A 25,038-nucleotide genomic window follows, 5' to 3' on the forward strand; every position below is an offset into this window, starting at 1 on the left:
TGGCAATGAAACTGAACCAACATTGTTGTGAAACCTATGGCCACATTCAGACAATTATACCTTGGCTTATTGAACTGAGATATGAATAAGGCTTTTGCTATGCACACATCCCTTTTCTGGTGTGCCTCAATAAGCCAGGTAGTCTCTAATTAACCTAAGCTACCTTGCCTTTTTAAAATAAGGTGACCATAAACAAGTGGAATATATGAATGAATGAAATACAATGATAGAGGTACAATTCAAACTGGAAATGCTGAGTGTGCCCTGTCAAAATCTTTCATTGCTGTATGATCAGGTTTATCTTGTGGATACACTTTAGCACTCTTAATCTGAATTTCTCCAAGTTGTGAAACACAAAAGTAACTCAAAACACAGAACCAAGACACTGACTTAAAAGCACGCCAGGATGTATATCTACCCTTCATGTTTACACAATGAAACATGTTTGAAAACAGTCTAGTCTGGTTCAGAATAATACACACTTTAGAAAACACATTAAACTAAAAAAAAATTATACCTCACTTAGAACTGAACCTTTCCTGAGTGACTTACAAAGGGGAAAGAAATTCAGTTCTACCAGAAAGATAGCCACAAAACACCCATAACCATCAGTGTTAGTTTTCAAACGATAGGAGCAATGCTACAATTAACATGTTTTCACTCCCCACCCCCATTTTATTGCCTCATTTTCAAATACTCTGGTGCAATTTGATGGTATTTAGCTTGTTTGTCCACAGTAACATAAGCAGAAACTATGAGCTGAAGTCTCAGCAAACGATAAGTTTGCTACAATGGGAGCAGTGCCAACTTCAAATTCATCGTGCTGCAAAAAAAGGTTCCAGGTTATAATGGAACTAATCTCACAATTCACGAATTGAAGTATAGCTTACATGCATGCAGGATACTGACAATAACAAACTAATCAAGAGGTCAAATAAGATATAACCACTTTTGTAGTTCAAACACAAAACAATACAATAATTGATGGCTTTTATATCTTGCAAGCAACAATCCCTCCAAGAAACCACGTATGTGCTGAAACAGGTGAGAAAAACCCCCAGAACAAATGGCACATCACTTATGCTGTTTCTTAACTCCTTTAGCTTTATGTGCTTTGTGAATTATGATTCATTCTTCAGAACTCAGGGATTTCTTCTCCTTCCCTTCTGCTAGTGTAGCACTTTTAAAACGAAAGTGCTGATACTGGGCTCCTGCTGCCGAAAAAATGCCAGAACAGACTTCCTCTGACCTACTCCTCACTGTGGATATGGTCTCTAAAGAATCTTTCTCCTAAGCATATGCACTTTCCTTTTACCTACATTGGGTGCTATATACTACTGCAGGTTGTAAGTGGGGAAATCATATATCTGAAGGCTTTCTTGCTAAAAAAAAGAGAGAGAAAGGGCTCCTGAAGGAGTCCATTGCACTGTTGAACAGCTCCTACTGTCAGAAAGTTCTTCCTCATGTTTAGTCGGAATCTGCTATCCTGTAACTTGAAGCCATTGGTCCTACCCTCCAGAGCAGGAGAAAACAAGATTGCTCCATCTTCCATGTGACAGCCCTTAAGATATTTCAAGATGGCTATCAGATCTCCTCTCAGTCTCCTCTTTTCCAGGCTAAACATACCCAGCTCCTTCAACAGCTCCTCATAAAGTTGGTTTATGATCAAATCTTGGTTGCCCTCCTCTGCACATGTTCCAGCTTGTCAATATCCTTCTTAAATTGTGGCACCCAGAACAGTATTCCAGGTGTGCTCTGACCAAGGCAGAATAGAGTGCTACTATTGCTTCCCTTGATCTGAACACTATGCGTCTATTGATGCAGCGTAGAATAGCATTAACTTTTTTTGCTGCTGCATCACACTACTGACTTATGTTAAGCTTGTGGTCCACTTAGATCCTTTACACATGTACTACTAGTAAGCCAGGTGTCCCCCATCTTATATTTGTGCAGCTGGTTCTTTCTGCCTAAGTGCAAAACCTTACATTAGTTCCTAATGAAATTAATTTTGTTAGTTTGGGCCCAGTTCTCCAATCTGCACACATATAATTGGAACTTAATAAACACTGAATGGTACTAGCACTAAAAAAACTGGCAGAAGCAGAAGGATGATTAGTGAAAAGAGGAATGCAGCACTCCTGGCCGTCTCTTGTTTCTTTGATGATAATTCACTAAACAATTGAAACTCAGTTTATTTAGAAAAGTTATTTAAGTTTTTTAAAATAGTCTATGCAGTTTGAACTTCTTTGTGAAGGAGAAAAGATGCTTGTGCTCAGTTTATCTGGACAAAGCCCTGAAATGTCTTCCCATTTTTTTTTATCTTGCCCCACAAGCAGCTCATATTATCCAGTGAGTCTTTCAAATTTCTGCTCTTTTAAAAGAAAAGGCTCTGGGATTATTCTGCATCACTGGAAACATTGCACAGAATCTTCCCTGTCTGCCTACCTTTGTGTTGGGTCATCTTTGAAGCTAAACAGACAGCTGAGATGGTTGTTATGCTCCATCACTGTACCCTCTCTTTCTCTGGACCTGTCTAATTGTTGTGGTAGAAGGAGATTTGGTTGAAGGATCCCACCTTGCTCAGCAAGGCCCATGTGCCACAAACAGGTGGCCTTGCCTTTCTGCTTGGCACACTGCCACTGAGTGTACTGAAGCTCAATGAAGCAGAGAGAGAGAGAGAGAGAGAGAGAGAGATGGGAGCCAAGGCACAGTTGCAACAGTTACTGTTTATGTCAAGGCCTTCTTACCCCCAAGGGACCCATCTTCACATAATCTATAATTATCTCTTCGTTTAATCGCCCCGTCACTTCTGAGGCTCTCCTGGGCACAGGAAGAGGAAAAGCTCATTAAGTGAACCTTTTCTCCTCTCTCCAGCCACCCATAGCTTTTAATTGCTTGGTGTTGTTATTATCTATCAGTGCAACTGGGATCATTTTCATAAGAAAGGGAGGTGGGAGCGAGAGAAGCAGGCACGTGTCCCTGAGGTATGCACTGCAGACAAACCTTTGCTTTCTCAATTATTTATGCCAGCTGAGGTTTTACAAGCTGAATAAATCCATAACTCAAGTTTATTCTGAACAGTCTGGCTCCCCAGGGTGGAAGTGTTGCCCACTTGCCTGCACACTTCTGTGCTGTCCTCAGAGAATAACTAGGACATGACAAGACATGTGTCAGCCAATTGCCCATGCATGAAAGAAGTATGCACAAAATTCAAGATTACCAAGCATTTGAAAAGTCATAGCATAACCACCTCCCTCAATGCAACATGTTTTTTGACTTTTACAACACAAGGGAATGTAGCCTTTGCTACATACTCTAGCGCCTATCTAGTTAAAATTAAAAGTAAAAGTCCATTGTGCTTGTCAGAAAGTAAGAATGCAAGTAAACCCCCTGAAGGCTTCTACAAATGGCAAATTCCTTGACAAATTCCTTTGCCACTCCTGCCCCACCCAGCCCTATGACCATGGGGATACAGATCTCTCTCCTTCGGGCTACATCTCTGCTGCTGGGGAAGTAACAATTACCAACACTTAAATCATAAATTGTAATTGACAGCAAAATCAAATTTTCTCCCCGCTACTACCAAAAAGTCCTACAATTGATAGTGTGTGTAATATGACTATTCAATTGTCAGGTATACTTATGAGATGTCTGTGACATCACCATAGCTGTCAACGTTTCCCTTTAAGGGAAATTCCCTTATTCCAAATAGGATTCCTCGCAAGAAAAGGGAAAAGTTGACAGCTATGGAAATCACTCACGCCAACCTTTTTTCCTTTAAAAAGGAGAGCATTTCCCTGCTCCTCCACATAAGTGCATTCTATATACAAAGGCTTAGTTCAAACATATTGCTAATTGAATGCGCAAATATGCACAGGAGATTGTAGTCTCTTTGCTGCATACTGTTGTGAGTTAAGCCATGTTTTCCATCCACCAGACAAACCATGAGCTGCACTCTATCCCTTGATGCCTAAGTAGAGTCCCACTGGAGGAAGTGGTCCCAAAATTATTGAGAGCTCTAACCAGCAATTTGAATTGTGCTCAGAAACAGGATCAGAATCTAGTAAAACTGTTTTAGCAAATGAATTGCAATAACCAGTTCTGCTCAAGAGTATGCCTGCAGCATTCTAGAGTAACTGTATTTTCTGAACACTTTTGAGAGGCAACCCCACACAATATGTGTTGCAGTAATCCCACCAAGACCAAACTAAGGCAGGGGTGGGCAGAAGGCAGACTGGGATGTACTGGGTAGATCTCTCAGAAATTTCCAGTTGACTGGCAAGAATTTCTGACTCTCAGTTGTTTATTATCAAAATTATTCCTCCTTAAATTGCATTACTGAAATGAAGAAACCTGATGGGGTTGTTAACCATAAGTGGATTTTTGCATGGAAGGACAGAGAGTTCAGTTCTGATGCTCAAAAACAAATCCCTCAATTCAAAATTTTTCATTGTTACGCCCTTGGCTCCAGCGGTTCTACTGAAAAACACAGGTTGATCCTGCAAGCATGAAAGTTACCCACCCCATAACTGAGGCATGTGTAACTATGGTCAGAATTGGTGCTTACATATCTGAGCCAAGCCACTGCCAAGAAAAAAGCTGTATATTCTTGACAAAATCATGGAGTATGTCTTAGTTCCGCACACTTAACAATCAGTTGAAGTTTTATAGCACAATCCTAAACAGGTACACTCAGAAGTCTCACTGAGTTCAGTGGAACTTACTCCCAAGTAGCCATGTATAGAATTGCAAGCTTCAATCATTAGGTTGTTTCTGGAATCTGTTAGTTTTAGGGGAAGTTTACAACTGTATGGAAAAAGCTGCTCTTTAAAATTCTGCAGGCCTTTGCGCCTGACCACACGCAGTGACCTCTGGTATTTTCTGCCAAAACAGTTCATTTGTCTCTCAGATCAACTAATCAATTCCAGAGCCATCAATCATTCCAGTTCAGTACTAGTCTAGCTCAGAGTTGGCCAGATGGCTGCCTCTGTTAATGGGATTAATAAAATTCTGATAGATTACATGGCATCAGACTACAAAATATGATAGGGACTATCAAAAATGCTGGAGAAGATTGTGAGGAGAGGGAAGAGACAATAGCCCATCATTTCTTGGCAGTTTAGTTCCCTGTAGCGTTCCCAAAACAAGGAAGGAGATCATTACAGTTCCCTCTTCATGCTGCTTCAAAAAACTATCCTTTACTTTTTAATCTGTTCCTTTACTACTTCTACCTAAAAGTACCACTTTAAAAAAAACAACATTTTTGATCAGTTTTGTTCAAGTTTTCACATTCTACAGTACTAAACATTTCTGAAATTTGCAATATCCAACTTAACAAAAACAGCATTTAAAGACACTGCTTAAAAACAGTTGCCACCTAGCTAAAGCACATTGCTATATTTCTGCAGTTTACAAGGGTGTTTAGTCATTAAATGAATACATACAGAGTGAGTGAGAGGGTGTGTGTGTACTTGCATTGTTTAGACATAGGTTGCTGTTTTTCAGAAACAGAGAAAGGGTACAGTATATTGAAAAACATCTTATTTTATTTGAAGTTGAGTGGGGAAAACACACACACCAAAAAAATCAGGAGCAGGCAGCATATTTAGTATCAATGGTCCGATTAAAGTTCATTATGAGCCAGTAGTCTGCAGGTATTGGCACATTCCTACAAATGGATACTTGAAAGTAAGTCCTGTTGAGTTCAGTGAGACTTACCTCCAAGTGAAAGTACAGTGGTACCTCGGGTTAAGTACTTAATTCATTCCAGAGGTCCGTTCTTAACCTGAAACTGTTCTTAACCTGAAGCACCACTTTAGCTAATGCGGCCTCCTGCTGCCGCTGCACGATTTCTGTTCTCATCCTGAAGCAAAGTTCTTAACCCGAGGTACTATTTCTGGGTTAGCGGAGTCTGTAACCTGAAGCGTATGTAACCTGAGGTACCACTGTACATAGAACTATAGCCTAATTTCTATAGCAGTTTAGAAGTACACACACACACACACACACACACACACACACACACACCTGCTTACAGATTATTGGACAGGTGACTTTTCTACAATATCACATAATTCATTCCTTCAGGGCACCAAATCCAGATGCCATTACAGAGGCATTTTCAGCAGTTTGTTTCTGTTTCCTTTCATTAAGGTTCAGCAAAATTTGAAATAAGACGGTAAAATCCAACAGCGTCCATTTGCCAGTGGAAACGACACTGCTGGTGGAATGATTTTTCTTTCCCCCCCCCAGCTCCCGGCATGCCCAAAAGATCTACTCTGGAGCAGATGGGTGGGGGGACTGCCTTCATGCAATAGTGGATGTTGCTCAGAGCTTAGCATGCAGGGCCATGGTAGACAGAAGAACCAAGAGTCAGGTGGGACTGAAAAATATTGGGGCTGGGTGAGGAATTAATATCTTTATTAGGCACAGTGCTTTAGTGTTTTCATACATAAAAACATTCAGTAGTCCTCACCCCTCCCTTAGGAAATTAGATTAGCCTTGCTACTTCATTGGGGATTTTGCTGGTATGAGATCTGAATGCTGCACATAATCTTTCCATTACACTATGACAGTTCTCTGACCAGAAAATTAATGTATTTTTGAACTATTTTAATTGGTTATTTAATAGTTAACATTTGATTTGATATAAATATCAAAGTGAGAATAGAACAACCAAACAAGTGCTGAATACATGCATTCTGCAAACCTCAAATATTTTAAAAAAAAGGTTGGCTCTTGAAAAAAATTATGCCACTAGTTCAAAATCTTACAACTAACACAACAAATTTTGGCTTCTCTTTATTCCCAGTATTAATCATTTAACAGTTTTCTCTCACATGTCTCATCTCTCATGCCAGACCTATCAAGGAAAATAAAAACGGGTAATTTGAAAAAGAACACTGAGCTCTGATATAAATCAGAGACATATTTTTTAAACAATAGTGAATTTGTTTTAAAATAACTAAGTTTGAAATGAAGTGTTAATTTAATATAAACACATTAAAACCTACACTTAACCTCTATCAAAACAAATTTAAAAAATAGTGGGGGAAATACCAACTTTTTGAGGTCATTATAAATGGGGCAAAGGGAGCATTACTGATATTGAGGCTTGGTGCTGAGACCAGAAATTAGCAAGCAACCACCAATGTTTTTGTGGGTGGGAAACTAGTATTTTACTTTAGTGATTTTGGTTTAAAAATCAGTTTACCTGGGAAGTATGAATCCAAAAGCTAAAAATGAAAGCAGGGCATTTGGTTTCGAACAGCACCCAGAGGCCTACACAAAAATACCGGGGTAGGAGATGGCATATGATGAAAATACAATACATACAAATAATATATACTTTAAATGGTTTAGAACTAATCCAAATCCTGTCTTTTATTTTGTTTATAGGATTATGGAGCTAAAACTACTTGAAGCTTAGCATCCAGTAGTGAAAAGGTGGCAAAAGAATAACATGTCAATATGATATGGTTCACATAATTTTTACCTCTGGCTCATGAGCTCAACATCTCACGGGCTTCATGTGACACTTAACCAGAAAGAAATGACATAGGATCACAGGAGCTTGAGGGGGGTATTTTTCAGGTAGCTTACTAAAGTTAAAGTTAAAGAGCATGGGTAATATTATATCCTATAGTGGTTTTGTGGTAACTAAAAGCACTTTGACTTGTACAAGACAGGGCACTTGATTTTCACACACACACACACCCTACAATGCTTTGCACTGCCCAAAATGTTCCTGAAGGCTGCATGACTCTCTGGAACAGTGTGATATCATCATCATCATCATCATCATCATCATCCAGCCTTTCACCCAAAGATCCCAAGGTGGTTCACAATAGAAAATGGGTGCATATAGGTAGGGGAGATTAGTGAAAACCAGATGGTATGTCTTGCGTGCACAAAAGTGCTTTCTGCTACTACAAAACCACCATCAGAAACAGCCCCAAAGATTCCTCTCCCACTAAAAGGTATTAGTATAGCAAAGCTAGGAAGATGGCATTTTGTCCCATTTTTACTGCTGTGAATAGTCATTCATCTGTTCTTGCATACAGTTTAGCACTGCATAAAACTGGGAGGCCCACATGGGAGGAAACTGGTTCATCATTCTTGTGCCAGACAAAAATGTTTTTGTTTTCCTGGGCATTTTGGAACCACCAATGATTGGATGTTATTATGTTTTTAAATATTTTTATGTCTTTTTACTTTATTGCTGCATTTTGTTTCTGTAAATTATTCCTGTAAGTTGCTGTGGGACATTCTGTTGTGGGAAGTGAAGTATAAATTCAAAAAACTAACTACCGTATATACTCGAGTATAAGCCGCCCCGAATATAAGCCGAGGCACCTAAATTTAGCACAAAAAACTGGGGAAACTTACTGACTCGAATATAAGTCGGTTCACCGCACCACAAACCTGGTGGTGGAGGCAGCTGCCGAGGAAGAACAAGCAGCCTGAAAGGGCTGCTTTCGGGCTGCTTGTTCCTCCTCCGCCGCCGCTGACAGTGGCAAAGGTGGAGGAGGAGGAAGGAGCAGCCCAAAGGGGCTCCTTTTGGGCGCTCATCCCTCCTCCGCCACTTCTGCCGCTTGGAAGAGCAGGCATAGGAGCCACGGTTGGGAGAGGAACAGCGCAGCTTAGCGCCTCTCCCAACCGCGGCTCCTGTGCCTGCCCAGGAACCAGCGGTGAGAAAGGGCTCCTTTCGGGCCGTTCGTCCCTCCGCTGCCGCTGCCCACCTTGCTCAAGTATACGCCGAGGGGGGCTTTTTCAGCATAAAAAATGTGCTGAGAAAGACGGTTTAGACTCAAGTCTATACGGTAACTAACTTTTACCTTTGGCTTTTCATTGCCTTTTGGACCCACTGCTAACAATTCCTCTGTGGGGCTGTGTAAAGAAAACTAAAAATAACACTTTTGAGGCAGTGGGCTCTAATCCATGAAAGCTTATGTCACCATAAATCTAATACTCTCTGTTGTTTTTGTGAGTCAAATATCTTACTCTGGTGGATGGTAAGTTTGCTTCTTGACAAAAGGACAGCCAGATAGATGATCCTGAGCCTTAGCCAATCTTCCCATCTTCTCATTTTGAAGCTACAGTGCCCAAGAATGCTGTTGATGGACCGGCTTACTTAAATGTACCATCATGATCTACAGCTACAGAATAGATAATTGAAAAAAGTCACCTTGTTGTGATCAGACCACTGGGTGATAGAAGTCCAGATGACTGGGCAGTGGGACAAATTAGGAGTGTTCAGAGGACTGTTTCACATGGTACGTGGCTAAGGCCACCTAATTTCAGCCACATCTAAAACCTCTTATGACACATTTGTGAGAAACTTTCCAAAATAATTGCTCTCTAGTCTGCTCTGGGCACTGTAGTTCAAGCTGGAGTTGTTCAATGTGGCCTCTTGCCATATATGCCACTTCAACTTGTTTAATCTTCAGAAGCTGACAGTCAGTTTGAAGTGGATACAACCACATGCAGTTCAGATCATGCCTTCTGTAGCTCACTAAGGCTGCAATCCTAGGAGATGCGGAAAAATCTGAAGGCAATAAAATTGCTTTGTTCTATACCCGGTCAAGCTCAAGCCTGAATTCCACTGTCCACTTCAGAGATGTGAATTCCTCCCTTTCCATTGACTATTCTTCCACGGCCCAAAGGATTGAAGTCTAAAAGCATTTGATTAAGATTGGTGGAATGTGTAGGGGGGGTATTAAATTCTCTATTATGGAAAGATGGCCTAGATTCTACTATATGTAAGCAGTTGCCTCAAATATACAACACACTCAAGTGAACATATTTTGTTGTGGATGAACCCTCCCATTACTGCTTAGACTGAGAATCTTCTAGCCTGAAGAAAAATCACCAAGCACATGACTGCAGAAGAACTCCAGTCACCCCAAAATTTCATCCTTCATCCACCCATTTAAATCTGGCTCTCAGTTTTGGCATGCAATGGAGTAGGATCATCTTTATAAAAATATCTGCAGTTGTTCTTCCCTTGTTTTTCAACTTTTATATTACAACTTCAAGAAAATAAATATAACGAAGCTCTGGAAATAAAGGGCAAACTCTCATAAAGATATTAATAGTTCCATTCATACTATTACCATTAGAATATATCAGAATGTGGATCATACACGCCAGATCACCTTCCTTCAATATTCATAGTACCCTCTTCAACAGTTCCCTTCCTCACAATATCTCCATTTGCTAAAATCATTAAATGCACATTGATTTGTATTTAAAGGGTTAGCTATCAATCCTTGGACTCCAGAGAAGTGGTGTTGAAGTAAATAACCTGCAAGACGAATCAAAACATGAAGCTAATGAATAAGCTTTTTTATTGTAATAATGTTGCAATGGTGTTTCAAGGCTTTTCCCATTATTGTGCTATTTCTACCACTACCTGTGAAAAGGTGTTGCACATAATGTTTCAATGGTGAATTTTGGAGGTAATTCACATTTAGGAGGACAGAAAAGGGAGTGATTAACCAGCTAAAAATATATAAGTCAGTTGACTGTGCCGCTATTTTGCCTTTGTTAGTTCAAAACAACATTTGTGTTTTGTGTGCTATCAACACTGATACTTCTGTAAGAACTCCAGTATGTTTTCACGTTGGATAGGGCACCACATTCTGAGATTCCTGCATTGCAGGGGATTGAACTAGATTACCCTTGGGCTCCCTCTTCCAACTCTATAATTTGATTATTATAGAGATTGGGAAAAACTGTGGAAAGAGAACTTAAAATTTACTGCTTGTACGGCACTAAAAGAAAATGTTATGAAAATGTTTTACAGATGGTATATCACACCGGTAAAGCTTGCAAGAATGTATAAGACGTGCAATAAGTGTTGGAAGTGTAAAGAAAAAGAAGGCACGTTTTATCACATGTGGTGGGAATGTAAGAAAGTGAAGGGCTTTTGGGAGATGATTTATAATGAAATGAAAAAGATGTTAAAATATACATTTGTTAAAAAACCAGAGACCTTCCTTTTAGGAATTACAGGAAATGAAATAAGAAGGAAAGACTGTAAACTTTTTCAATATGCGGTTACAGCAGCAAGAACTCTACTGGCCCAGAAATGGAAACAAGAAGAAATTCCGACGATAGAAGAATGGAGACTGAAGTTGACAGACGATTCAGAATTGGATAGATTAACTGGAAAAATTAGATATCTTAAAGACCAAAAGTTCATCGAGGATTGGGGGAAATTTGTTGAATATCTGAAAAGAATATGTGACATGTAAACAACGCTGGCGGGGTTTCAAGAAGCACTGTAAAAGTTGAGATATATTGTTAAAAAGCAATAGAGGTGGGAGGGAAGATCAATGGCAATATAATCAGAGAAATGCGTAACTGAGAGGTAAATATGGATGATTATCAGAGAAGCCGAAGGAAGTCAAAAAGGAATCAAATGTATGGAAAGTTGTGCAATTTGTATAATCGTTTTGGAAAATTAATAAAATTATATATGATTATTATAGATCTCCCATTTCCTGGCATCCCTTACTTCACCACAACTTTCATATAGCACAGGCATGTCCAAAGTCTGTTTCGGGGGCAGAATTTGGCCCACTGGTCGGTTTAATCTGACCCCTGTGGCAGTTTATTTCCTGGGGTAAAATCCTAAAAAAAACCCTCAACAACTTCAATCCTAAAAAAAGCTTACTGGCCCTTCGGTCGGCCCTCATGGCCCTTCACTTCATCAAATCTGGCCCTCTTTGAAAAAAGTTTGGACACCACTGATATAGCATCAACACAGATTTCTCAGTTTAGTTCCTTTTATATTTTTATTTCTAATGCTGACCTCAATTAGTAACCTTACTTTTACATTGTAAGTTTTAAAATATGTTACCCTTATTCACTTTGGCCAGCAATATTGATTGTGCATCTTCAACCATAAACTTTAAAACAACAGTTCTGCTAAATGAGATTGCAACACAAACCTCCATGTGTTCAATCAAAAGTAAATCCAACAATATTAGTGGGAATTACCCTCAGCTGGAGCATTAGCTATTAACATTCAGGTGCAAAAAGGCTTTTGAATACAGCTTATAAATGAAAATGGAGTCCCAATGTTAACTTCCTTACAGTACCCATCCAATATTTTCCAGGGAAATAACGTAAAAGGTTTTTGGTAAGTATTAAAAAATTGAACAGTAATTGAAACACGGAAACATACACTCACCCTCCCCAAACATTTCACACTAGGGGAAAAATAGTACCTGGCAGCAATACCGACAGCTACTGATTTAAATTATTAGGGGGCCTAGAAAGTTCGTTCCTGCCATTTATTATCTGACTGGAGAGGCACTATCATTTTTGTTGATATTCTAAACAAACACTGAATGAAAATGAAGCCATGAAAATATACCTGATGGTTTCTTCTTGATACAGCGAGCTGACAACTGGGCCTCCAAACCCAGCTTTTCCCTCCTTTCCTTTCTTTTCTGCTATCTGAAAGAACAAACATTAAAATATCAGTTCTCCAACCGTCACATGAAGAACACAAGAAGAAAGCACAGTCACCGTTTCATGAAGAAGGTGGAGAAAGATTGGTAGAAACAGTGATATTCTGTGCATATTCAAATAGAAATTGTTTGAACACTAAGTGGGAATATTGTTCCCAAACAGAAAACAGTTACTTTGCTACACTCACTTCATCACTTAAGCCAGCAGTGAGGTGGGCATCCTCATTGCAATTTTCAGATGTCTCTTGAATACCATTTTATGCTGACAGGCTAGTTGTTTAAACTTTTTCAAGCTGAGCCAGACATGTTTATAACTATTTTGTATTGTTTTTATGACATTTTATGTTTTATTGCTTATTTTGTTGAACACTGCTTTAATATTTTACATGAGGGACTTCCCGCGGGGCAAAATGGCAGGCGCCATCATAGCTCCTGATGGCAGCCAACAACAACTGTGCTGCCTGGTTGGCTCCCAGGCCACCAGAACAGCTGCTGCCAACACCGCCACCAGAGGAGAACGGGGGGGGGGCTGGTGTGTCAGCCGAGGTAGCCGCCAGAACCCGCCCGCCCCCCGGCAACGACCTTGGCTGAGCTGGGACCAAGGATACCTGGCCAATGGCCCGGCAGACCCAACCCAAAGAAAAAGAAGAAGAAGAAAAAAGGAGCCACGACCTCCCCAGCTTACCATTGTTGCCACTGTCGCCGCTGACGCCAAAGGGAAAGAAGAGGAGAGGTAGGAGAGTACCAGGAGGGCCAGGGAGGCTGCGACAAATCGCGCGGCCAAGCCCAGGCCTGACCCAAGCCTACCTCCCTGGAGGCTAGTGCGCCAAGAGCACACCAGGGACCAGAGGGAGGCCACACGACGGAGGACACCCCAGAAGAGAAGAGAGTGCAGCACACACACACACCCTTGCTGGAAAATATATTTTAACAATATTCAAAACCTCCCCCCCCTTTTTTTGAGAAGCCCACTGCCGCTACAGCCATCTTTTATTTTTTAAATCTTAATTCCCTTTCCTTAATTTTAAAAAATATTTCTTGAAAATACATCCCCAATTTTTTACCTCAAATTTCTCTTAAGAATTAAAATGGCGACGCCCGGAGGAGAGCCCTGAATCAGCACAGGCCACTTCCTAGGATCGCCGCTTCACCCCCATGAGGGGGCAGTGTGCACATTATTTTAAATAAATAATAATAATAAAAACAAATTAATGGTGCTTGCTGGAAGCAAAAGAAACAAGTATTTTAGCCACATTCCCAAATCAGCTACTTCCAGAAAATCAAGTCACTGTGTTCCTGCAGTCAGTTCTAATGCTGACCTATGCGCCCATCTCTGCAAACCTGCAATGTTGTGTGATTACTTGTACAGAAGTAAAATGGAGTAAGAAATTCTAGATGCACTTTCCCCCTCTTGATCAGCTTGAATAAACCCCAATTGTATAAAGAAACTGAAGAATGAACAAGTTACACATTTGTTACTGAAGAATAATTCATCATGCAAACAAGCCCTCAGAGATATAAATTATTACACAGCTGTACAGGGGACTGCCTATTATACCAGGCCAGGCCAGGCCTGAATGGAAGCCGCTCTCCAACAGTGTTTCTGACTGAGCCTTATAATTGAACTTTTCAAGGACTGAACCTGGGACCTTCTGCATGCAAGCCATGTGCTTCAGCATTGTACTATGGCCCACTGTATAGAATATTCCTTCTCAAATGTATAGCACACAATATATCCCAGAAGAAACTGTGTACACATGGCATCAGTTCCCAGGTGTAATGGCTACTTAGAGGACTTGTCTACACTGGACTCCCTCTTTTTGATTTGACCATCATTGTGCTTATACGATGTCAGACTGAATCTCCATCGAGAACAGAACTGTCAGCTCCAATTTGCAGCCTCTCTGCTCTCAAAGATCTCAGGCAAAGATCTTTGGCAGCTATGAGAGCTAAGATCTCTAACTAGAGATGCCAAAGATTAAAACTGGTAGAGGAAACGGCTGATTTAGACACATCCAATTGATGCATGATTGCACCCATGCACACTGGAAGTGTCCGAAAATGGGGGAAGAACAAGGGCGGGGCATAATGGGATTATGCACTCTCCCATTGCACACAATGACCTGGAACACAACCCCCCATGCAAACTGGGGGTTGCCTGTACATGCAAAGTCTGAACTCTTCCATCAAACTATCTATGCCCCCTCCCCCAAACGGGTCAATCTCTTCCTACTACGCCTCACAATGTGTTTGAGCTTTTCCCTTGCACTTTCATGTTTTGTTTTATTAACATTTATTTGGTCTGCCAATGTACCCCTGCTCTGCTCAGCACATGGCATGCTATAGTCTGGACAACCTCTAACTCAATGCCCTCTTCAATAAGAGCACACCTGTGACTTTACTATGAATGGCATGACTCATCTAGATTCCACAGTCCTGCGAAATTCTCTTCCATTCCTGTATTCCTGGAAGAGATTAAGCTAATAAAATTGATCTGGAACTGGGCAGAACATATAGATTCACTCAAAATAAGTACAGCAAAGTGTTCCCATTACTGGCTTAATACAGTGTATTTTTCAATAAAAGGAGCAGCTTTATTCAGGATACAATCAGATCCTGACTAGCTGTCATTGGCAATGGTGCTCCAGAGGGCTACATGTTTGAAAGCTGTATTCCAAATGGAATGAAAATGCAGGGAGTGGTATTTTCTAACATCATTAATTCACTTCTGCCTCTCTTTCGCCCCCTCTTCTTATTCCTTTATACACAATGTCAAGAAATATACTTCCAAATTGTTGTCAAGCATAAAAGAGGTGCCACGTATCCCAGATCAGAGGTTAACATATAATGACAGACACATTAAATACACTGTCCAATGCCTCCACAACCATTTTAGCTCAATCTTCTCTTTTTAAAAGACAGCAACTCAAACACAATTATAGGCTCTAACAGAATTAAAATCAAATCATGATTGAACAATCAAATATTTGAAGAGGATGGCTATAATGCAAAGCATTATATAAAGGAAGAAAACCTCAGTAACTCAAGCATTTCCTTAAAGGTTCTCTGTACTTTTAACATGAAGTCTTTATCCACTGATGATAAATACAGAGTTTTTCAAAATGCGACTTCGGGAATCCTGAGGTTCCTCAGAACCACTCAGAGGCAAAATAAATGCATACATATGCCTCTTTCAGCAAAGTAGTTCTGAGATATATTACGTGAATTACATAGGAACCAGCCTGTCTTCTGAACTCAAGCGAAACCAGTTAAAATGATAAAATTTTGTTCTCTTCCTTGATTAGAAGATTTAAGAATGTCACAGTTCTCAACAATGAACACAAGTAAGAAGATATACAAGGTCTTCTGAGAACGAGTCTTTACCTTCCTTCTTGATTAACTGCTCTTCTATAGTAATCCTACTAAAACATGATTCCAGAATGAAGCAAAGTAGGTTGTTTCAAGCAGAATGAATAAAAACATCTTGTATTCATACAAATAATACCCATTAGATGTGGACTTTAGGGTAAAATGAAACAGAACAGAACAATGTTAGGGGTGGTGAACCACTGACCCCCAAGCATTTTTCCGGTCTCCAAGACTTTGCTGGCAATGACATGTGCAGCACTGGCAGAAAATAAAAATAAAACATGAACTGAATGTCCCAACTGCAGCTCTTTTGATGGGTGGCTTCTTTATTCACCAGAGTGGGGATGCAAATCACCCAACCCCTACTCATCTGTTGATTGAGCAAGGATCAGTGGTTATCATTCACATCCCAGTGCTGGGTGATTTAAACCTGTCCACCCAGTCCAGTTGATTGATGAACTGATAAATGGAGAAGAAATGTAGTAACAGCAATAAAAAAAATTCTACTATGGCAATATCAGAAGACTGTTAGCATTCATTCATTAGTGGTCATTATTTTACTGCAAATAATAGAAACTAAGAAAACCATGTCTGTCAGTTAAATAGGGAAGAGCTAGTTTCTTGTTGATATTAAACAGTAGAACTAAGATTCTTTGCATAATTTGACTGAACAGGAAGAGGAAGATGAAAACCCTCCTAAAGTTTCAGGTACCCTTTCCCCTTCCTTTCTATCCTGGTGTCATGACCCGGCTCTCCTTTAGGAACCAAATTGGATCAGACACTAATTGTGTTTGACAGTCACAATTACATGCCAGGGTGGAGATCTGAAGTTGGTTAATTGTGTGTGCTGTAATTGCTTCTACCTCTCCTTTGCTAGTTAAAGCCAACGCCGAGAGAGAGAGAGAGAGAGAGAGAGAGAGAGAGAGAGAATTTGCACCACCTTGGAAATCAGGTGGCCCAAGATTGCAGTCTCTAAAATAAGGGGATACACACCTGTCTTTATTAGGAGAACATGGACACAACAATACAGAGTGTTTCTTTGACAGGATAGTTAATGAGGCATGAAATGAGTGTCATTCCAAAGGGCTTTATCTGTAGGTAACACTGCTGCACTTCACACTACCACATCCTGAATGCCTAAAACAGTGTCGATTTCCCCATAAAAGCATCCTCCTTTATTAAAATGTGGGTACATCTTAGAGTACTTGACACTTTTTATAGAATAAGACATCAGTTTACATGTAAACATGATAAAAATAAGCATGCTCAAAGAGAGGTTTCCATTTTAGACTCCTTCTGTGAATCCACCTCTTACAAAAGGATATTGTACCTTGGTCACAGACCTCTATTAGCCTCTATCAAAAACATCCCATTTTAATATTCTGTTCTCAGCAGCACATCTTGGCTCCAGTGAAAAGCCACACCAAGTGACTGGGCAAGAATTAATACTTGGAATGCTTTCAAAAGACCAATGAAGAACCGTACATTTTCAGCAAACTGTCCTTTCAACTATTTAAGCCATTCAATGAGCTACAGCTCCAATTTATTACAGTTAAAATTCTCACAATAGTTTCCATTTTAAAATTTGATAAAGCAAATCAGGTGTGTGTGTACTCTCACACCTGCCTCTCAAATATTATTAAAATACGAATGACTTCCTGAAAGAGTTTTTGAAAGTTTGCTTTCATTCCTTGTAAAATATATTTTCCCCTTTTACTTAAGGGCCCAACAAGGTATTTTTGGAACTTACATTTCTGCAATTTCATTATTATGCTTCCCTTTCTCTACGGTTCGTGCACATGCACACATACTTTATCCTCACAGCAACCCTGCAGACCCAAGGTTCCCCAGTGAGCTCTACCGCTGAGTGGAAATTTGAACCCAGGTATCAGCAGTCTTAGAGAGCTATTCACTATGCTGCAAACACCATGTTCAACACGGCCAGCATTTGGGGGCAATAAACTAAAATCCTTAGAATCTAAAGTCTGGGTGCAAGCTATAGTACTTCAGGTTCTTACATAGAAAACTTTTTTTTAAAGCATGCTGCTTATTGTATATTGCAAAAAAAAACCCATTCTGCTTGAACTATCCTCAAAAATCAGCAAACACTAGGCCAGCTGCACATCATTCTACTAGACCACCCCAGACAACCTCAGGGGAAAGGGGGAGGGTGATACCTGGGACATCCAGGATCACCCCCTCCCTCCAGTGCCTTGTTTTCAGGCTCACCAACCATGGAAAGGCAACAGTGCCAGATCTTTCCACCACTGCACCACCCACAGAGGGAGGACCAAGGCATCCAACAGCTGCTTAGCTGTTCTGCCCAGGACTGCTCTCTAAATGTAAGAGAAATTTAAGATAAAAACCACGCAAGCTGGTATCTAACAGAAAGAAAGAACTTCCAGGAAAGGTCCTATCCTGTGCAAATCTGTTTATTAATTATTATTATTTTAAGTTTTATTATTACATCATGTCAGTTTAAACTCCAGTAGCTGGTCTGGCAGTAATTTATTTCAATCAACTGCTAGAATGAAGATGACTGCCCTGTCATAAATAAAAGTTAAGAGTCCATAAATTTAAAGAGACATAAAATCAAAGAACTAACAAATAGCCTATAAACCCAGGCCAATTTTTAAAAAAAAAAAAATTAAAGAGAGCAACCTCCATGTGCAGTTTTACTTACATTAATTGCAAAAAGACATTTCATTCTTTTCTTGCTATATGGAACCTATGGTTTGAGATGGCCCTCAGAAGAAACTAGGAAACAGTTGAGCAGTGCTACTGGTGTTTATGGGTACTTCAGTGCAAATTGTGACTGCAGTAGAGGGGGAAATGTCAGTCATTTGTCAAATTAGTTAACCTATTCGAGTGGTGGGAAAGAAAGAAATAGCCCTGCTAATGTTGTGACGCACAGTGCATCTGACAATTTTGCTTGACAGAATGAGATCTGTAAGGCAACTGATGACTCCAGCATAGAACACCAGGTAAAAAGAATAGTTGCTACAACATGCTTATTGATACAGGGCCAAAACAGAAACCATTCCGGTAACATTCAAAATTTAAAATTCCATTCAACCTTAATTCAATGACAGATCATTCGCATGAAAGGATCATATCCAACCCAGATCATGGAGAGATCTTGTCAGAGGAAGAGTCTTTGGGGGGGGGGCCTTGCAGGGAACTCCACGCCAACTGAAGACACTGAGCAGTGTTTCTCAAACTTGGGTCTCCGTTTCTTGTTGGACTACAACTCCCATCATCCCTGACTAATGGTCCTGCTAGCTAGGGATGATGGGAGTTGTAGTCCAACAATACCTGGAGACCAAGTTTGAGAAACACTGATATAGAGGAACCCACAGTAATTCAAAGGTAGGCTGAAGAGCCCTATCTCAGGGATGCCTCTCCTGGCGCACAATCATTCCTCCCACTCCATCACCCATGCCTCATGAGCAAAGGCAGCAGCATAATGCAACCAGAAGCCCAGAGTCCCTGGAGGAGCACCCGTTTGGCTGCCAGGCAGCTCCAGCGCTACTCAGGAGGAGGAGATTCAGTAGCAGGCAATGACTCCACAGAGGACCAGGAAGAGAAGCTGGTTGTGAGATATAGTCACAAGCCTCTTGAACACCTTCCTCTCCAGTATTATGAGCAACAGAGACTCTAACAGAATTTTCCTAAGTACCACGGCTGCTGTGCCATCTGGCCTAGTCAGAACACAGGCAAGTGCTGTCAGTTGCGTAGCACATAATGACACATGCTCTTCATATAGTCCAATGAAATGGATCAGCTCACGAAACAGTGGGAAAATGCACCTACTGGGTGTGTCCTGAAATTTGAATGATTGTCAGACATATCTCACAATCCAGAAGTAAGCAAAGGCTGAACTGTATTTTTAACTACAGTATTATTTAGAGAATCATATTTAGGACATTTTGCCAGTTACTATATGAGAATATATGCTGTTTCTGAAGGGTCTTTCTCATGCTCACTTAACAGCAATTAATACAATAAATGAAGGCAACGACAGTTTTGTGCATGAGTTGCGTTCCTGACCCCCGCATGTGTTGGCAGAGCACACATAAGCCTGCTCCATCCCCACTCCCTTTTCTAGCCACTTCTAAGTTGTGGCAATGCACACGTGCACAGCTGCACACATGCTGAACATGTGCAAAACTGTCGTTGCTTGTACAGAAGCAAACCTTCCATATATTTTGCAAGATAACAAACAGGTGATTTGGGGAGACATTCCACTAGGAAGTTTTTAAGTTTCTGGCATTTTATTGTTATGCATATTTATACATATTTCATATTGAAAAGCTTTAAAAGGAATAAAAACAACTAGGAAGCATTTATTTGGATCATGCAGTATTAGACAGTGTAGAAACATTATGGGTGGGTTTTGAAACAATGTTAAACACAGCAAGTTTTAAGTAGAAGCCTCACCTTAGAACAACTGATATAATTAGGCATGAGACTGACCACTTACAACAGAAAACAACAGAAAATTGAAACATACATGAAGCTTATCAAATCAAATTTTTAAAAACATATCTGAGCCAGACACCAAAATTAACAAGACCCTCTACATAATGTAGATACTATTTTACACAAATATTGTCTTGCTTTAAATAACACGAGCAACTTTTTATATACAAAACATGCACGCAATGGGAGTACTGACAATAGTAGCATGTGGAAGAGCTGGCTTTCTTTGCAAATCATGTATCATTAATGGAGTCATTCTTGTGTTAGCAAAATAAAGATACAAGGCAGGGTATAAAAGAAGCCATAGATTAAATTAGGCCATGACCCAACATATTTTCCTTTGTTCTCCTCCCAACCTCTGGTAATCCTGACCAAACCTCTATTTCTCCTCCTCACTGCAGATGATGGCTCGCTGGACAGATTAACAACGTGGCATCTGTTTGCGTGACCAAACTAGAGAGACATGTGGAGTCTGGTTTGCTTGCAAGCTACAGCTTTGTTAAAACTCTGTATTTACCTCATCTCTTCCAGCAACAAAGTGTTCTCTATCTTACGGTAATTTTCATCACTGAGAAATTGTTTTTATCTTGAATGCTCTCATTTTACAATGAAAAGTCAGAGATGGGCTTGCAACAAAAACCTGTAACTCTACAATAATTTTAAAGACAGAGTTGAATTGAAGACCTCGCTCTTCCAATCATTAGGCCTGCTTGCCAAGAGGAATGATACACATTGTTCTGAAGGTTCTCCCAACACCCCAGAGCCAATTTTGGGGAGTGCAGAGGGGGAAGAGAGGGTAGAAAGCCCGGTTGTGCAGTAGAAGTCATTGCACAGGGCTTCTACTGACAGGGCTGGTTAGGTGAGTCCCACCCACAGGGTTATTACTGTATATCCAACTAAGCTTTACTGACAGTAGGCCTACTGAAAGTAATGGACCCAAGTTAGCCATGCTCAATAGGCCTACTGTGAGTAGCACTAGCATTGAATAGAACCCAAAAGTTTGTATTTTGGGGAACCCAAGATCCAGAACACAACAGACAGTTTCCATTTTGTTTCAATCACAGTGTGGTTATAGCTATAGATTATGCATTTTTAAAATTTATTTTGTTAAGGATAGGGCCAAGTAAAAATGCTTTCCCTATGCAGGAAAAATGTCAATTCTTGACATGATGGCAACAGATGGTGAGACTGTTCTTGCATTTAAGGCTTTCTAAAGCGGCAGAGAAGTGGCAACCTAAAATGATTAAGATACCTTCGATCTGTGGATTTGGTTGGGAGGCACTGTGAGCCACTAACTAAATCAACACAATCCATTCTATTTGCTACCTAAACATTTCTTGCTGCAACATTGCTATAAATGCAGCACTATCTACAAGTGTTATCAGCACAGAAAGAAACTGCTTTTCTTCAGTATTATTTATTCAGTATCACGGCTGAAGTTCTAGTGAATTATGAAATTATTTGTCCATGAAACTTCAAACATTTCAACTGTAGCAGACATTTTATTATAGTTGTCTGCAGTGGCTGGTTGGCTACTTGATGATACACTGCCCTCTAGAGGCTGTTATACAGAAAGGAAAATGGGCAAAAAACAGCTCAACACAAGATTTATAGGCTAAGTCTGTGTTGTGCCCTAAGCAGGTGAGCTTTTACCACTGCTTTATTTACTCTCAAGCCTGTCAAGTTTCCAACAGCACACTGGCTATTCTCCATGTTCCTCCTCGACACCACCAGCTGAAAACGCTAGGTCACATCCTGCTTCCCTAATATTACACACACTTTTTTCTAATTTCTCAATAATCAGATCAAGTGCAGAGCAGAAATTATCTAAATTATCTAAATACATATTATCTCTCTAAAAGGTTCAAACTCGGTAAATAGGTGTAATCACAAGAAACTATGAAGGTAAAACCACCCAAAGAAATCAGTGGTATGGGTGATATACAAATGCAATAAATAATATAAAACCAAACCATCAACAGAGACAAGAAGGGAAAAGAAGGCGAACACTTTCATGCACTGCTTATGAGTTCCCAGAGTCTGGTGAGCTGCTTTGGAAATGAGATGCTGGACTAGATCAAGCAAGGCACTTAGGCTCTTAACAGAAAGATGAACAAGAGAAAGCAATAAGCATTTTCCATTTCACCTTTTGTTTGGCCAAATACATCCATAACTCATGAATCAGTAGAAGTTCTAAATGTAAAAGGAAGAGGTAACAGGTAACCCACTTACACTATGTCCCCACAAAATTCTAAATTAAAATCTGAAGTAAACAATTGCTGTGAAAGAATCACAACACTATGACAAATGAACTTTTATTCACTATTAGAATCAGAGCTCCCTCTTGTGGCCTAAATGTTAGCTAACTACAATGCAATTTTAAAGTGCAGTGATTTCCGAATAAGAAATCACTGAACAGAGTAGGTCTGGTTTACCAACTTTCCAGTAACTCCAGTAATTTTGATAGCACAGTAGTACGATATACCTTCAGGATATAACATACAGTTTTCAAATAAAATAATTTGTAGTTACAGTAATTGTTAGTAGAAAATAACAGGCTACGCCAACAGCAGGGACCTGCTCAAGCCTTAGGCTATTTAATACTTCTTAACTTCTGAGGGCTGCAAATTAAGTTTACAATTATTTAATATTACTGCTGAGTCAAGCTCTTCCTGCTTCAAATCCAGTGCTATACAAAGTGCTTTATGCTAAAATACAAGCACCACAGCTCAAACTACAAGAAGAATTAAATCAATTAATTACAATCAATACTCCAAAGGTAAAACAAACACAGAGAGCACAGCAGAATCTCAGAGCAAAACAGATTCAAAAGTAACAAAAACAAAAAATTATGCAGAGCTACAGTAATCCTGAGTTAGCCCCTGAAAATGGTCCTTCCTGTTTCAAATGGTGAATTGTTCTCTTCTAAGTTACTGATAAAAATTTAGCCACTATCAGTGACACCTTTTATTTTACTTATGTTCCATTGTTGTAATAAATTGATTGACTGACTGAACAAAGGGAACTGAGGCACAGCTCACCTTGGGCAGGCCCTGTGATGCTCACTACCTCAGAGGAAGACTTTGAGGGGGATCAGGCATCATCAGGGAAGTTTCGAGTATTAAAAGGAAATGCTCAGAAAAATCTCTCTGTGGGTTTCTGAATACAGTATTCAGTTTTAATGCTTGAAGTGCACAAATTATTTGAAGCAAAGTACTTCGAAATGCCGCAAACCCGGAAGTGACTGTTCCGGTTTGCAAACTATTTTTGGAAGCCAAACGTCCGACGGGGCTTCTGATTGGCTGCAGAAACTTCCTGCAGCCAATCAGAAGCCGCATTTTGGTTTCCGAATGTTTTGGAAGTCGAACGGACTTCTGGAACAGATTCTGTTTGAATTCCAAGGTACAACTGTATAGTAACACAGGATCACACACAGCACGTAAAACCAGTTGCTCGCAAATTCACAAAAGTATATTTAGGAAGCAATTTTGTAGCAAGAGCCGGGAGGTTCCAAGTTCAGCTAGGCCTACGCTGGCTCAAGTCCCCTATTCCACCTCAACCAGCCAACGGAGCCAGGGCTTGCAGAACTTAAGCTGCCCCTGAAAAAGGGGTGGGGGAGGACCAGAGTGGGGGAATTTGGACAGATCCTAAGTCCATTCAGCTCAGTCACATGACCTGGCAACCCAGCATAAGTGAAGCCAGCAAAAAAAAGGGGGGGAGTTTGACGGCTCAGTTGGTTAGTTAGAACTCAAACACTACTTTAAAGGCTCCCACACACTTCGTCAGCCTTAAGCCAATTCAGCCAGTGCTAGCCCCATGCCTGAACTGAGTTTGGATCTGGTGGACTTGACACTGGCTTAACTTCTGCTGAGCTTGCTTTGCACCAGCTTCTTGTGTACAGTCAAATGCCTCCACTTTGGAAGGTTTCAGCTCCCCAACGCCGAACACTCAGAAGTAAATGCTCCGGTTTTGGAACATTTTTTGGAAGCTAAACGTCTGAAGTGGCTTCCACTTAAGCAGTGCCTTGGCTGTCAAACATTTTGGAAGCCGAATGGACTTCTGGAACAGATTGTGTTCGACAACCAAGGTTTGACTGTATAGGATTGACCTCAACAACTGGGAGACTGGAGAAAGAAAACTACTTGCACTTATTGCTAAACAAGTCTGAGGTAACCAGTAACTCCACCAAGTTAGTTAGCATTATACTTCCTAGCTACTTAGCTTCCAAGGCTACACACGCTGTGATCCACCAAGAGGCAGCCAGTAGCGAACAGCAACCTCCAAGCTGCAGGGAACTTTTTTTTTGTTCAGTCCCAGTCAGGCAGCAAAAACAAGAAGTACCATATTTTTCGCTCCATAAGACACACTTTTTTCCTCCTAAAAAGTAAGGGGAAATGTGTGTGCGTCTTATGGAGCAAATGCAGGCTGCGCAGCTATCGCTGAAGCCAGCGCAGCGCCTCTTGGTCTGCTGGCTTCCCAGCGAAGCAGGATGTGGGACGGAAAGGAGCCCTTACAGAGCCCCTTCTGAAAAATACAGTACATTATGTTACTGGTAAGCCACAGTACGTGGCTACTAGGCTTGGCAAGTAATGCAGGCCAGTGGTACTAAAAAACCTCACTGTGGATTAGACATGAGAGACAGAAATTGCCCACAAGGAACCCATTTACTTTGAAAGTGTTCAGTTGCCCCAGCTGCAAAGCCCAT

At 40.4% G+C, this 25,038-nt stretch overlaps 1 protein-coding gene and 1 long non-coding RNA gene across 4 annotated transcripts in view; both read right to left on the bottom strand.

Moving 5' to 3' along the window:
* ACBD6 (acyl-CoA binding domain containing 6) overlaps window positions 1-25,038 on the bottom strand; it is a 102,312-nt gene that overhangs the window by 64,955 nt on the left and 12,319 nt on the right. For all 3 annotated transcript variants that reach the window (XM_053391331.1, XM_053391328.1, XM_053391330.1), the window contains exon 4: window positions 12,386-12,468. In XM_053391331.1, the coding sequence (XP_053247306.1) occupies window positions 12,386-12,468 (83 nt within the window). The remainder of the gene's footprint in view (window positions 1-12,385; window positions 12,469-25,038) is intronic.
* On the bottom strand, window positions 5,529-8,608 carry LOC128415294 (uncharacterized). The gene is made up of 2 exons (XR_008330908.1): window positions 7,496-8,608; window positions 5,529-6,862 (listed from the first exon to the last, which is right to left on the bottom strand). It is a non-coding gene; the product is annotated as an uncharacterized LOC128415294 (long non-coding RNA).

This window comes from Podarcis raffonei, chromosome 6, assembly GCF_027172205.1.
Source record: "Podarcis raffonei isolate rPodRaf1 chromosome 6, rPodRaf1.pri, whole genome shotgun sequence".
Classification (NCBI taxonomy): domain Eukaryota; kingdom Metazoa; phylum Chordata; class Lepidosauria; order Squamata; family Lacertidae; genus Podarcis; species Podarcis raffonei.